Consider the following 15,994-nt stretch of genomic DNA (forward strand, 5'->3'; position numbering starts at 1 on the left):
AGCAAACTTCTCTGACTTACGAACAAAAAGGCAAGAGCACTGCGAAAAAGGGTCAAAACACAAGCACAGCACAATATGTGGCTCAGCAGACCCTTTCGGCACTGTGCCATCTCTCGGGTAGTTGAAGGACTACATAAATTACTAGGGCGGTAATTTCTCACGGCTAATTTGGCAGCATCTCAACGTCGTACAAACACTCCATCACATAATCAGTGATATATTGGGAAGCATGTTAACGAAATGGTAGAAATTGTATTGTCTAAAGCAATCTTTTGTACTTAACGATATATCTATAGATGTGAGACTTTATTTCATCATATATAATGCCTGTTTCATTGTCTCCAGATGTGGAACATTTTCTTTTGACACGGGCTCGCGTCGACTCAGTTTTTGAGCACGAATTGGTGCAATAGAAACAATTGGTGCAGCTGGTTGTCCAACGCAATCTTTTCTACTTGAAATTATACCGATAGATTAAGGAAACTTATTTCATCATATGCGCCGCTTGCCTCACTATTTTCTAATGCGGAACGTTTCCTTTAACACGGAGCTGTCATCGACCCAGTTTTCAGCAATAATTCGTACAGTAGCGCTGAAAAGGTCTGAAGCGTGAGCTCGGATCCCATATTCTCGTTTTCTCTCAGTCGACGTAAACTTCCCACCGGCCGACTCCCCGGATGTCGCTTCCGTTTTGGCGTGTTTTGCTGCTTTATCTGTCTGTTGACTTTTTGTTCCTCTGTTGGACCAAAGTCCTCGGACATCCCGATAAGCGCCAAGTGCTTTAGAGCGCCACTGAAGATCCGGCTTTGGCTTCAGGGGTTCGATGCTGGCTCGAATGCTATCACTGGTGTCAATACAGTCCCTTGTAAAATGAGTTGCCAGCTGCGCGGATGACAACGTCTCGCCTGTGAACGGCAGAATACGTTGGTCATGTTCCCGCGATGCCAATACATTTCACCCTACCCGCCTTCGTACCCTGGGCTCCATTTCAATGCATATCAACGCTTCAAATAAATCCAAATTACGGAGGATGTGTATTTTTTTTTCGCTGATCTTTTAATACGTTTAGAATAGCCGCCAGGCCGTCAGTGTTCTCGTTGAAGAACCTTAACCATGGAATGCATGTGGAGTAAGAGCAAGGCTTAAAAGAAGAGCGATATCAGCCTTGATCAATATCACGCATGCTCGTATCTGGAGACAAATATACTTTTGATTTGCACTTCACGTGATTCTCAAACGCGTTTCTCCCCGTTCTTTTACGCTCCACTTGGCCACTTGTTTGCATGCCAAACAGACAGCTCCAATTAAATGGAAGCTGTCTACACCGTTTGTGAAATTCCGACGAGATAGTCCCATATGGAAATTCCCTTATCCCCGCTATTTTCACTTTTCCTGAACGGTTTTGTAATGAACAACGTGAGTTAGGGTGCGCTTGAGTTGACGCGGCGTTCTTTAAAGGCGCACTTCTGAAAACATGGCCAGATGGTGACACCGCATATCGCTGCGCATCTCGCTGCCGAACGTCAAGTGCTCCACGGTCGTGTGGTGGGCTCCGGCCCGACCTCCCCCTGTGGCCACCGGGCGCGCTGGGACGCTCGGCCTGTCATGGACGGAAAAGTGGCGTATAAAGCCGGCCGTATCGATCGTAACTCATCTACCGCCGTTGGCTGCAGCTTTTTACCGCCGCTGGCCAAGTGGACTTGCGTGTTCGATTAGCGTGCGGAAATTACTGGTGGAATGGGCTGTGGTGTAGGCCACGAAGTTGAGCGGAGGCGCTGATTGGACGAATTTCGGAACGGAGAGGCGCATGGGGTGATTTGGAAAGGATCGAACGACTGTTTCCTTCGCGTGAGTGGCTTGGACATTCAATCCTTCTGCAGGAGGGTAAAGTAGCTTTGTGTATACCTCCTTTCAATCTCTTGGCGAAAATCTGTACTACGGGACCTTAACCTCATATCTAAAGTCTGTTTGTATCTTTGTTACATGTGTTACACTGTACTGGGGAATTCGACACGTGTAAAAACGTTGGAGTTTCATGAAATGCTGTCTAGGTCTGGCATTTTGAACAGAAAATGCCGATCATCCAATGGGTATCCAAGGACGGCATGAACGCTATATTTCCCAGAAACGTTGTAGGAGTTCAAAGACACCTGGTAATCCATTTGCACGCCTGAAAGTGATTGCACATAAACAGTAGCCGAAAGGAATGGTTTGAGTTACGAGGTGCATTTTAGCACAGTTTATTCGCGAACTCTAAACAAGCGTTTGCTCTTGCAAGCTCTTCCAATTAATTCACTCTGCTCAGCCTTTTACCAAGGACTACATGCCTGCCTCGATTTGCTAATTGACCTGCCTTAAATTGCTCATAACCTTAAAGCGTCAATGATAGCAGATGTCCTTATTATTACGCACCATCTTGGTGTCTAACAGGAACAATGTCGCCAGCAGACGGCGACACTCGAAGCGCACCAGCTGTGTCCAATGACGGAGGGCGCAGATTACCCGGCTGCCCCTGTCCGTCGTCAACATGCCGCGCTCCCCGGAGCTTCGCGCACATATTTTTGCTCGAGGCCTCGTCGCAATAATGGCTCATCTCAGGAGGGCCTCAATATCCGGGGACTAGCTACGTGATGCGGTTTTTGCACAGGGCGGGAGATAATTTCGGCGTCGTTTCGGCGTTCCGGCGTTCCCGGGGGCGATTGCTGATTGATTTCTGCGCGCGATGCCCGCGACCCGCTGCCAGAAGTCCCTCGCTGTCCGACGGGCCGCCGCCTTTTTCGTGTCGCGGCCGCCGGCGGGCAATCGGCTCAATCCCGCCCGTCGTCACGGACACGGCTGGGAGACGGAGCGGCCGAGACGGCGGCAGCTGACCCGGAGAGACCCGCAGCCGCAGCCGCCGCCGCCGCCTGCATAATTTATAGCGGCCGCCGCAACGAGCACCGATCGGAATGAAGTCGGCGATCGCGGCTATTAGTGCCGCCTCTGCCTGATTAATCCCGGCGGCGCTGCCAACTCATCGGCGTCACAATCCCCGGCCGGCGATTGGCCGTCGCGGCCGACGGCGCCGCCGACGGCGCCGCGCGTCGTCCTCGACGCTGGCGCCGCGGCCGCCGTTGACCTGGCAGCGGCGCGCGCCGGGTCACGAGGCAGCGGCGTTTTTGCTGCATCGAATCAGCTCGAGTGTCGGCGCTCGGTGCAGTGTCCGCTCGGCCAGCCATTTGTCTCCGAGTAGGGAGATTGCGTTCGCGGCGGCAATCCGAGCCGCCAGTCGGCGCCGACGAAACAGAACGGATACGCGCAGCCGAAAATTGAATGAATACATTAGCCACGTCCACCAGGAGTGGTCCAAGGCGCGTGACCCACCATTGCAGATGCAGGCGATGCGTCCACGGAAAATTTCGAAGCATGGTGGCAGGAGATGTTTTTGAAGGCTTCCGCTGATGTAATGTACGATGTTGGAACGCAACGATGGAGTCCAATTGGGCACCCGTCTCGAGTTTTTTGCTCGGCGTTTCAGAGTGGTTGGTGTTGACACAATTGGAAGAGGAGAATGGCGTAGAGGCTGGATAGAGGAGATCCATTCCGCCGCCACAATGTGGTTCGCACTGGTGATGGATGTCAGCAATGTTTCTGACAGCCCAATTTGGATGGAACCTGATACAGACGGTCCGAGCTGGACTTAGTTTATTATATGTGACATCGTTTTCGTAACTAGTAATGTGTTGAATGCTCGAAATAGTTGAGGGGTAGAAAAGCAAACTTTTGCATGGAGTCGCCTCCGAAGTTTTCCAAGGTGTTCAATGATGTTTAACATCACGTTTTTAGTGACAGATGTTTTGTAAAAATTGCCGGTTAAATCCAGCCTCATATCATCCACTCCGTCTTATTTATCAAAATAGGAAGAAGACTGCAGGCCCCAGTCGTGCAAACGTGGAAGGGCTATCACCAGCTAGCTCAGATGCCGTTTTATACATCCCGTTCACATTGAGCATGGTTGAACGCCGTTCTCCATCGTGCGACGGTTTCGTTCGAGTGACAGCGTCGCCGGAGCCGTCTGTGGTACTATGCGCACGATCCGGCGCCTGACAAAACATTCGCGCACGGTGATCCCCCGAAGCTAGACGAGATAGTGGGAAGATTGGGCCGCTTCTACTCAGCATAAAACCGCTGCTTCCGCGTCGGTTGCATTAAGGCTTGATGTGTGCTCCATTGCGCGGCAGGGCTGATAAAGCATAGCCGAACGGCCGCCGTCCAAACCACTGGCCACACGAGCGCTTTCTACGTTTATTCGATGTCGACCGAACGTCGAAATGTTTACGATTTAGACGCCGCGGTTTTATTTTCATCAAACCCCACGTCAAATATCGACGCTGCCAGCTGCATCGCATTCGCCTCTTGTGGGATGCCACCGGGCAAAGCTGGTCGTTTCCCAGGCCTGTCAAAGATGTTATTGCGTGCCGGAATTTCTCCATTTTTTTTTACACCGCCGCAGTTGCTTTCCATTCCAACCTGAAACGCTCTGCGAACATTGAAATTTTTCTTTTTTCAGTACTGGGGCCGATCATGTTTCGGGTTCGTGTAGACCGACCCCGTGGAACAAAAGTTAGTTCAACGTTAATTCCTGGCGAAATATATGACGGTGCAAAAGTCGACGCTGACGTCGTGGACAGCTGCCTTCCTTCCGGCCGGCTTTCCATGGCTAGTTGCCAGCTAGCCGTCAATGACCGGCCATGCAAGATCGCTTCCGGGAAGGGGTCCTGCATACATATTTGTCTGACTGTGCAATGCTCCACAAAGTGGGCTACAATGTCGTGTCATATCAGTTTAGTTTGTTACCTTTCGTGTGCCAAAAATGTTTTGCTTCAGATGTGTCTTGTTAGAGTGGACCTGGTAATGCCTAGCTATACTTAAGTAGTTTTGACTGAGTATTAGGCTGACAGTTAAGCCCAGCGTAAACAAGACTGCTGGCTTTTGGACTTGTTTATGTCATACTTCGCGAGCACTTTCTGCAGACCACTGCGGGAAATGACGGGCAAGTGTTCCAGCACTGCCTGAGGCCATTTCAGCGGACCCGCCAGTCGTCGACTGCGTCGCCTCCCACTCCAGCGCTCCGCGGACGCGCTGTCTGCCGCCCGCTCGCCTCCAGTCGCCTTCAGGCGCCGCTGAACATTTCGCCCGCTCCCATTCCATCCGGAAAAACTGGTCGTGGCGTCGGATCGGGAGCAGTGGCTGTAATTGCTCATTACACCGGATGATGAGCTCGGCCGGGGCGTCCGCCGCGCGCGCGCGCGCCTTCGCTCCCAGCGAGTCCGCGCGGCGGGAATGAGAGGCGTCGCCGTGATGGGCGCCCGGCCGGCGTATAAATAAACTGCGGCGGTGGCGGCGCGAACGGCACCGCAAACGACCCTGACGCGGACCGCCACCCGGTTGTAATGTCGGTGCGACGCGCGCCATTAGCTCACGCCCCGCGCCGCCGCCGCCGGCTGGTGGACCTGTGCTCTGGCGGGGCGGAGCAGCGACGCACCCGACAAGGCGGGCAGCGACTGTGCTCTCAAGCCGCCTTGGTCCTTGCTTTTCAGGTATGGATAAGCCTGTTCTTAAGGTGCTTGGGGCAAAGTGAGCTGCTGAGCAGTTGCCGATGGGTATCCCCTTTAATAATTTTGGTCTTGTCGTCAACTAGTTCCGGGCTGCGTTTTTCACAGAGGAGTTACCCTCGTCCAAAACAAACTTCCTGTGTCGGCCACTTGCTTCAAACTAGCGTGAAACGTTGTGTCAACACGATCAACTTTAGGGGCAAACTTCTGTGCGGAGTCTGCTTTATCGCCGCGAGACCCAGACATCAGTGCCCCTCGCCGCCGCCGGAGGCCCGGCAGACGAGAGGGCACGTGCAGCTTCCTCAAGCGAGGTTGGCCTGTCTGTTGCACTGGCGGCTGCTCGCCGTTGCAAACTGTGAATGCGCCAAAGGCAGTGACTTCAACCACGCGGACTTGGGTGCTGGGTTGCAGTTTAAGATGTTGGTGTCATTTATAGAAATCCCCCCCCCCCCCCCCATGAAACAGACGCATTTCCCTCGACGCCGACTGACCTCAGCCGTGGTTACGTCCGCTGAAAGTTGTTTCGCTTGAAGCGATGCGTTGGCTCGCTCGGGCCCTTGCAGGCTGGAGCGATGATTTCGGGCCGAAATGTAGTGCGTATGCTTGGTGTAGTGCCATTAACTGATTTGGGGTGGGCCATGGTATCATCAAAACATGACAATGGTAGCCATGTCTTCCGTCTGACATCCAGTAACGCGGGGCCATGACCAATCACCACCTACCCAATGCGCGCACAGCACACCTGAGCACGTCTCAGGACAGGAGAGCTCGTCCGCGGCGCACGCTCCGAGTCCCCCTCCCCCGGAGCAGGCTTCACCCGTCTCACCCACGAGCCCCAGCCTTGCTTTAGCTCACCTCCCGGTCGGCGTACGCCCGGCTGCCGCCGCTGGGCCGGCTGGCTCGGCTGTTTACCGGCGCCGCTCGATTGTATCGATCTCACGTCAGGCGGCCGACAGACGCCGCTGCGTGACGTCACCACCTGTGGCACACATGTTCGGGCGGCGGCAGCGGCAGTGGTGGTAAGGTGCCGGCGTGAGAGGCTGCCTCCTCACCATGTGGCGCGAGCGAGACTGCTTCAGCCTCAGCGAGCTCCGGCACGCCCTGTACGTGTGAGCTCCCCTTCCCGCGCTCCCCGTCGAGCCCCCGTCGGTCTCGTCTCCTCGCTTCGCCACGCCGTATAGTGCTTCCCCGCTGACCCACTCCCGGCGTTCTCTGAATGTTTACATCCTTCAACCTCTCTCGGTCGCGCCAACTGTCTATTTCTTCTGCTATTCGCGGCAACTTCGCTCACATCTTAATTTTTTCACCATTCTAGTAAAGTCCTCTTCCATTCCTTCTCCCTATCGATCTTGTCTTCTTGCTCATTTGACGCTTTATTTCGCTACGTCCATCCTGTTCTTCCCTTTTTATTTCCGAAAGTACTTAGTTCCTGTCGACTGTCGACAATGTTCCTCTTACTTATCTCAAATCCGGCTGTTGTATCTTCATATGTTGTCATGGTGATGACATAACTGCGCGTTATACAAGCTCGTGCGTGGTTCCACCTTGAAGAGCAGCTCCGTGCTTGACGAACCACACAGGCTGGACAGGCATAGTTTACCACTTCCGAAACTTTCTGTTCGGATTTATCCTGACATTTGAGCCGTAGAATGCGTCATCGGGCGATTTGATGAGCGCGTGGCGAACTACGTCCTCAGATGATGTCACTGACAGTGGGATGGCGGCGTGCAGAGCAAAACCAAACTCCAGCATTTCTAGGATATATCTTATATCGCATATATCTAGGATATATCTTATATCGCGCAGATATATCTTAACGTGCACCCAATGTAAGATAGGGGGGGGGGGGGGGTCAGCTGTCCCCGAAATTGCGCCCATTTTTCTTCGTCTTCCTTACTTCACCTGGATATTAATGTCGATCGCATGAAGCTTGTTGCAGTTTGCTGTTCATCCTTAACGTAGGCTTCGGCAGCAAAAGCGTAATCCTACTATTGTTTTTTCGTTGTCCTTAGCCTGCACGTTGTTATGGATATAGATTATGTGCCAGTGATGTAGATGATTTGGGACCTGCGACTGCATTTCTTGGCTCGCGGCCAGAGATTGAACTTAATTAATGTGTATTTAAGCATTCCAGGAATATATATATATATATATATATATATATATATATATATATATATATATATATCCTTGTCGTAGGATCGGCAATTTTTTCATCGCCGCTGCTGACCGACCGCTGGCCTGCCGCTTGACCCCGGGGCTCCGACCCAGGCTCCGCCAAGCCGCCGGCGACCCAGGCCCCTCCTCTCGGCGAGACCCGAGGCCGGCGCGGCGCAGTGGCGCGCCGTGCTGCCCGCCGGGAGCGGGCGGAGGGCGAGGTTGTTTTGCGCGCGGTGATATGCTGGCGGCGACGCCAGTCGATGCATACTGATGCGGCTCCGGCTGATGGGCCGCACTTATTATATCTGGCCGCTGTCGGATGAGAGGGAGTCCGCCAGGCGCCGCCGATCGGCTGAAGCTCTTGTTCGTCTGCTGTGGGCGACGCGCGGGGCGGCGTTGGCGCGCCCTGCAGGCCGCCAGCCGCTGTCGCCGGCGGGCGCTGCCGGCAGCGCCGTCCGTTCGTGTGGTGCTGCTGTCGGCAGCGGCGCCCACCGTGCGCGGGCCAACGCTCTCTCTCGGCCGGCCACGCCTGTCCCGGCCGACGGCGTCGCCCTCGGTCGGTCGCGCGCGTCGCGGTGGACCTGGACGCTATCTCCGGGCTCAATAGCGCCGCATTTCTGGAGGGAGTGCCTCAAATTGCCACGAGATACGTTAGATGCGTGAGAGGCGGAAAATCGGTACGACAACGACGCAAGTAAGTTGCTAGAGAGAGAGAGATACCTCCTGAGCTGCCGCCGATGTTGCGGGCTCGAGCCCGGGCGCAGGGTCAGCACCGCGTAGCGGATGAAGGCGCAGTCATTCCGCAAGCTGCCGGCAGAGACTGGTTTGCGGCCAATTTAAGGAGATGGCGGCGGTTTTCCGGCCCAGACACCGCCGGAAACGCCGCCTTTGTTGTATGCGAACACGGCGCGCCGGCCTGTCACTGCGGTCCGGAGAGATGGAGCTCGGTGATAGGGTGCACTGTTGTCCAACCGGCGCAGCACCGATATCTAACCCGAGACATGCTTGACATGACCCAGCCTGATGTATCTAACCCAAGCCTCCCCGAGATGATCCAACGTGGCCCAGATATCACCCAGCCCGTCCAATATCGGGCCGAGCCCACTAAATCGGACCCAACCCAACCCAGAACTCTGACATCTGACCCTAATGCAACCCATTGACATTGATGAGACCTCCTTCAAAATAATTCAAGGACCCACTGGCATGTTACGTACATTTGGGTGGCCTATCGCTCAGGTATCGAGTCTGGTTTGTCTGGGTCACAACGTTGAGCATGTCAGAGAGAGACCTCTGTGGTTCCCATCAGGGCTCATTCGGTGCCACATCGCCCCGCAACCGTTGACTAGGTGCAGTCAAATCTATCTACAGCCGGGGTCGAGCCCCGTCCGGCTTTCGCAACGAACACAATCGGCCGGCACAATTAACCGAGCCCGACATACTCGATACACTGATGTAGCGATTCATTTCCAGTGGCGACTAATAGCTTTTATCTACGGTGCAATCGTCGGGGCTTGGATAGCGACACGCGACTTTGCGTGCCCCCGGCCGGCAGGCGGGGTACATAATTGATGATGTCCAAGTGTTGATGTTACCCGGCTGGGGAATCGAGCCTTTTCGGGGGACCCCGGCACGAACGTCCGGGCTGCTGGCGCCGCCAGCTATTGCCTGTGCTCGTGCTTCTTCAGGCGAGATGCTGCTTCATGTCCTGAGCCCCACCCAGCTGGAAGTTTGCTTCTGACTTCCCCACTTAGCCCGCTTGTTGTGCTGTTGCAACTCTGCAAATCTCTTGTTGTGCTTGTTGTGCTGTTGCAATTCTGAACAATTTATTGCCCGTGACGCCGTTAATTTTTCTACCGCTATAGTTGTACTACCGCTGTAGATGCCGTATTCAGGCGGCTGCTGTCCCGTCTATTCATCGGCAGGAGTTTTTGGTCGAAAATTTTAGTGTTTGGGAAAGGATGATAATGGGGTACCGCGCTTTAATTCTACGCCATCATCTTACCGGGCTGAAATTTGTTTTGTAAACGAACAAGTTGAAAACAATACTGATACTAGTCTTCGAGTAGAGAACACAAGCTAGGGTACCATAGAGAACCAATCTCCAGGTTACACACTTTCCATTATAGCGCACCTTTATGTCCGAACATGTCTCGTGGTGTCAAACCCGTCAAGCAGCCGTCAAATAGCCATTCCTTTTACAAAGCTGCTCCAATCCTATACGTCGATGGCTGAGGTTAACCTATGTCAGCCATTTTTTTTACTGAAGCTGTTCAGTGAAAACCCCATTCTCTCCACTCCGTTTGACTGGTAAGGCCCATTTTTACGGTTTTCGTCACGACAACAGGAGCCAGCCGCGCGACCGGCAAAGACGCTCGCCTTGGGTTCGGCGTCACGGCCGACACCTCCGCCGACACCTGCGCTCTACCCTCCCCTCACACGTGTTGGGAGTGCGTCACAAGAGCCGGCCGGCTGCGCCCGCCGGGCCGCCGGGCACGGACCGTGACCCCGCCGCCCTCACCCCGGGCTGGGGCAGAGGCGCCGCGCGTTATAACGCAAGTTCGGCGCGGAGGTGCGGGACATGGGAGGGTCCCGGCGACGGGGGAGCAGCTGGGTCCCCCGGGACCCATCTGGGCCCACCCGCCGCGACCGCCGACCGATCAGCTACGCCCCGCGACGCTAACTTGAGCCATGAAGCAGCGGTCGGCGCTCGAGCCGTCACAGGACCACTGCTGCCGCGCCGTCCGCTGCCTGCTGGGGGTGACGGAGTCAGCCGCCGTCGTGGGCCATTGTCCGAGGCTCTTCAGCGGCGGGACCGGGACTGCTGGCTTTGGGGCTCGGGCAGTCTGCCTTGGCAATGGCTTGGTAACCGGATGGTGGTGCCGCAGTGGCTTGGTAACCAGACGCTTGTGCTGCACTGTCTTGGTAACCAGACGCTTGTGCCGCAGTGGCTTGGTAACCGGATGGTGGTGCCGCGATGGCTTTTATTTGCGTATCAGTCCTACGGTTATGGCTTTGGCCATCGTATATTGATCGAGAGTGTGAGACGATCAACGTCAAACGCAGGCCGTGGTAGTTTGAATACCGCCCGCTATAAATGTGGGGAACCTTTCTGTAATTCTAGACCTGAGTCATCGCCCGAAAATGACCTTTTTATCGAACTGCGGGAACATTTTTCACGAACTGGTCTTTGAAACTTTTTATCGAACTGGTCTTTGGTGCATTTTCCGACCAGTGCTCATTGACCATTTATCGCACCGCTTATGATAAATTTGAAATGATGTTAAGAACGAATTGTATTTTTATATTTTTGATAATTGTTACTTATTTAATGCGGATCCAGGTCGCCGGTTGATACCCTCCGCCCCGGGTGGGGGAAAATTGACCCCCCTGAGATCCCAAAAGAAAAAAGGCTATAGAGCCACCAAAGACAGCGGGTGGATCAGTATGCATGCAAAATTACTTGTGTCAAATTTGAGATCTGTAGGTCATGAACAGCCGGTCCAATAAGGTTAAACAAGGTCGAAGTCAGGTTGTTGTCCAATGGTGTCGTCGGACCTCCTCATGCAACCGCCTTAAACCTCGATACCTGATTTAAGCAAAAAGGTCACTAATGTTCAATTAAGGTCAGTTATCTTGTTTGAAACATCTATGATTCTTGATTTCTATGATGGTTGGTTGGTATGGTTTTCTATGATTTTTTTGTTTGTTTTTTTTTAGATTTGAAGAAGCGTCAATGATAACTCAGGGCGTTACGCTCAAAAAAAAAACAAGCAAAGGGCTGGCCTGGGTCATTTAAGGTCAGTGACCTACTCTGACCTTTGAGAAGCCCATGGAAGATGCCTGTTGCGGTTCATTGCTATCAAAAAATTCGAGACGAACTTCAGAAACTCCTTCACAAAGCGAGCTGTTCAGTAAAAAGGCAGGTTGGCTTTGAATTCGGTCTGACCTTTGTACCTGGCCCTAGGTCATTTAAATTTGTTTTAAATCCTAAACTCAATTATTTCGTCGCTAAAGATGCTCTCTCAGATATGTATGGATTTGTGTAACACTCTGCTGTAGCATCAAATGTACGACTTCCCAGAAATTGTCTTTACTGACAGCCACGGCCTGACTGGCTTACCACAGGTCAACGACCTTGCAGGGTCACCTAGTTTTTTATACAAAACAGTTGCGTATTTAATTGCCTGACACTAAGCAAAGCTAGGTGCGGCTACAATTATCTGGTATTAACCTTTGGTGGGGGTGGTGATCATAAACCTCTCGCCCCGAGCGCGGTGTAAAGATTGATTTGGCCGCGGGAAGTGATAATTTGTTGCAGGATGCGATGGCTAGAATGATCCAATCTTCAACCTTTTTAGGCTGGAACTGGACTTTGCTAAACACTCAGAGATCTTTCCATTCCCCTTTACCTTATGACCGTTGCGATATGTGTCGTTGTGCACATCGACGCTTGCACCCGTTGCACATCGCGTGTTCCGTCGGATAACGGACCGTCGGATAACGGACCGTCGGATAACGGACCGTCGGATAAAGCACCCATCGCTGGCCGCAGCACCAGCTGTTGGCCGGCCCTCAGTCGGTATGACTGCGCCCATTGCCTCCTGACAGGCGCCGCATCCCGTCTTTGTTGCACTGGACAGCATTACTGGACTGTGGGAATTACATAGACAATGCTCGTCGCAGGTGTGCACCAAAGCTGATGGCCATTGTTCAAGCCCGTTGGCACCTGTTCGCGTCAGACAGCATGTGTATGTGCGGTGATGGCGAGCAAGTGCTGGGAAGAAGATGAGGGAATGCCGCTGTCTCATAGAGTGCAATGACAACGCGATTTTACTCTGTGTTTGCATCCCCGAGAAGGGATGATGGCAACAACCCCGGTCCAGCGCTGAGAAACACCACGCGGCTGGAGTCGCGTGATCTAGTGTCCTTACTCTCGCGGCGACGGGCGGGAGGACGATCACAGGGGCGCGGGACTCAGCCGCAGTCACTCCGTCACGAGTGTGGGCAGAGACGCTGCCTGCTCATCTAGACCAGCCGGCTGGCACGCGCCAATTCCCGGGCCATCGCATCAGTCCGCCCATCGTAGCCGTCCGCTGATGGCGCGATAAAAGGGATGGACAAGTCGGCGGCGGCGCCGCGGCGTGGGCTGCGGCGGCCGGCAGTCTATGAGCCGGCCATCAAACCCGCCGTGGCGCTTGACAGCCGCAGCGCCGCTCCCCGCGGCGGAAACGGCGCATCACCCTCCGCTGGCTGCCGCGCGCCAGACAAGCTGTTGCAGCCGGACATCCGGCGCGAGCGCCGTCGCCGCCTCCCCACCCCCCCCCCCCCCCCTGCCCTCAGCCAGCGGGACCCAGCGAGCCGGGCAGAGCGGGGCAGGACTCTGAGCCGCTGGAAATAGAGGATGGCTGGAATTGATTCCGTCCCTCGCTGAGGTTTTGTAGGGCCGGCTTTGCAGTGCTGTCGTGGCGATTGCAGAAGACCCGCTTCGTTGGATAGGCTGTGGGCGCGTCGGGCTGTGATGGGAACACGGAAAGGAGGTGTCTGCTATGGATTCGTATGTGGATCTTACACCACCTCAAGCATACTTGCCTCGTCGTCTGGCTCATGTCGAGCTGTTAAAGTTTAATTTCCAGATGTGAGATAGTTGGTTGGCCAATGCCATGCAATATTACGTAGCGTATTGAAGACATCGCTCAACTTTGGCGACGTACTGGGCCAAGCACTCGACCGCTCCAGAGCCTAGAGAGATGTGAAGGCTGTGTGCTCACGCTTACAAGTGAACTCGGCTAACCACAACACCTTTAAATGTGAACAGCGCGATGGATAAGAAACAGCCCATCGTTCCAGACTACTGCAATGCGAGGACAGATTTGATTTCATGGTTGCGAGCGGCGGCTGCAAGCAATATTATCGCAACATTAGTAAGCTAGCTGCTAATGAAGTGCTTGCAGCCGCCCGCGACAAACAAGAGAGAACAAAGACGGAGTGGAGTGTGCTGCTTTTCCCCCGTGTGTGAATCGGAAAACCAACCTTGATAATTGTCGACATCGGGACAAATGACGTCGTATCCCAACGATTGGACAAACGACCTCTCTCCAATCTTTTTGTGGCCGGTGGCAGCCCGGGCCGGGGCGGCGCGCTCAGTGGAGGCCCGTTCCGCCACCGCTGACCGCGCACCCGTGTCGCAGGATGGGCTCGGCGGGCCTGGGCCCCACCGGCAACGGCCGGATACCGGACGGCCTCGCGCGGGACCAGCCGGACCCGGACGCCATCAAGATGTTCGTGGGCCAGATGCCGCGACACATGGACGAGAACGACATCCGCGCCATGTTCGAGGAGTTCGGCCCTGTCCACCAGATTAACGTTCTGCGAGACAAGGTTACCGGACAGAGCAAAGGTCAGTGCGTGCCGGTTGAGGTCAGGGGCGCTGTCTGAGATTGGCGGCAGTGGAGCGCCCTTTGACACGCTGGAGGCCACAACGGCCGCCTGGCAGTGCTTGGTCAAGTCATTTGTTGTAATGGGTTGTCATCTCATTGCTTGGATTGTTTGGGATTGTCAACTGTACAATCGCAGCGCACACGGGGAGGGGGCAGTGTTCGGGCCGCACAATTTTGAATGTACAGGGCTGGACCCCTGTTGCGGTTGGGCAATGATCAGCTGTCACTAACGGGCCATAAGATACAAATGGCAAAGACCATTGTGTGCTGGCCGCTAAAAGGCGGGTCTGTAACGACCTCAGTGATCATTTATCTGGATTGGTTGGCGGCCAGTGGTCACTGACTATTGTTTATGGGTTGTTGGTTGTGGGCCGCGGGGAGCGCTGGCATGGCTATAACGCTGGCAGCCCGACCTAAAGACTCAGTTTTCCCAAAATGCCAGCCGGCAGCCCGGCCCGCCCCGGCCAGTTCGGGACTCGCCCGCGGACGGACGCTGTGCGGCGATGCTGACCCGCCATTAACTCGCGAGCAGAAAACAAGTCCAAATCAGACATGTCTGTTGAAAACGTGTGGCAATGGCCAGTCAGAGTGAACGAATCATACGCGAAAGCCCCCGTTTTGTGGTTGTAAGTCGCATGCTCTTTAGGTATAAACAAACAAGCTCTATGTCATCGCCAATGACCCATTTCTATTTCGGCAACTGTTGCTCAATTGTACGCTAGCAACTACGGGCTTATCGACAAAATATTGAGACTATAGGGCATACGAGCCGTATAATTTTCCCGTTTAGCATATTCATCATTTTGGATTGATTATAGGCATGGTTTTGTGCAGGAAAACAATACAATTTAAGCATTTCTCGCCTTCAGTGACAGCCAATCGCAGGGTGTGGCTGTATTCATCATGATGACACCTAGCTTCTGCTGAATGAAATCGGACAATGCGTGGAAAATTGGGGCGTTTTTCTTGAGTTTTTTGTTGAGATGGGTACTTAAGTTGTTTTCAGTTTGCGCAACCTGGTTCACTGATGTGCCAGGTCGGCCATGGGTTTACTGACATGGGAGCTCTTAGTATAAAATCGAAATGTGATTTGTTCATAATTTTATTATGCTTGGCAGCACTGTCTGGTTTTTCGATAATATGATGCCATAGATAAAGCACATGCATTGTTTTGATCGTTAGCGTCTTTGATGGGCAAAACCCAGCCAAATCCGGCCCACAACCCGTCCACAAGTCCGCAGCTTCTTGCGGGTCAGATGTTGGTGGGTTGGTGGTTGCAAAAATTCGTCTGCAGTCAGAAGCACTGTTCAGAGCATGCTAAGCGCTCGGCTCGCCCTCGTCAAATCAACACCCCACAACACCACCCGGAAAGCTCCTTGTTGTAACGTACAGCATCGCCGTGTCGCTGCTCGGAAGCCAGAACGGCAGGCGTCGCACTGTCACCGACCCACAGAACGGCGGCTTTCGAGCCGAATCAAAGCGGACGGGACCCACAATCGGCACTCCAGGCCGGAGACGCCTCCCCGATAATCCATTCCCGTTGTTTTAATGAAAACCGCCGCGTATCGGCCCCGATTCGTCCCTGAGAGACCCTGGCCGCCGCTGGCCGCGATTGGCCCTATGTTTCAAGTTAGGCAGGCCGGGTCATCGAGCCGGCTGTTAGTCCAAATGGCCGCCCTGATCGGCCGCCCGGGCCGCGCTCCGGTCAGACGATTGGCCCCCGCGGGGGCCCGGCGCCGCCGCCGACCGACGCCTCCCGATCCGGTCACAAATTGACACGAGCCCGGCGGCGGGGTGCCG

At 54.2% G+C, this 15,994-nt stretch overlaps 1 protein-coding gene across 1 annotated transcript in view; it reads left to right on the forward strand.

Moving 5' to 3' along the window:
• The first annotated feature begins 6,626 nt into the window (after positions 1-6,626).
• The window catches only part of LOC119107245 (CUGBP Elav-like family member 5), an 11,455-nt gene continuing 2,087 nt past the window's right edge, over positions 6,627-15,994 (forward strand). Inside the window, exons 1-2 of the mRNA XM_037230661.1 lie at positions 6,627-6,697; positions 13,946-14,154. Of these exons, the coding sequence (XP_037086556.1) occupies positions 6,648-6,697; positions 13,946-14,154 (259 nt within the window). The 5' untranslated portion in view covers positions 6,627-6,647. The remainder of the gene's footprint in view (positions 6,698-13,945; positions 14,155-15,994) is intronic.

The sequence above is a fragment of the Pollicipes pollicipes genome, unplaced genomic scaffold (assembly GCF_011947565.3).
Source record: "Pollicipes pollicipes isolate AB1234 unplaced genomic scaffold, Ppol_2.1 Scaffold_6686;HRSCAF=7923_pilon_pilon_pilon, whole genome shotgun sequence".
Classification (NCBI taxonomy): domain Eukaryota; kingdom Metazoa; phylum Arthropoda; class Thecostraca; order Pollicipedomorpha; family Pollicipedidae; genus Pollicipes; species Pollicipes pollicipes.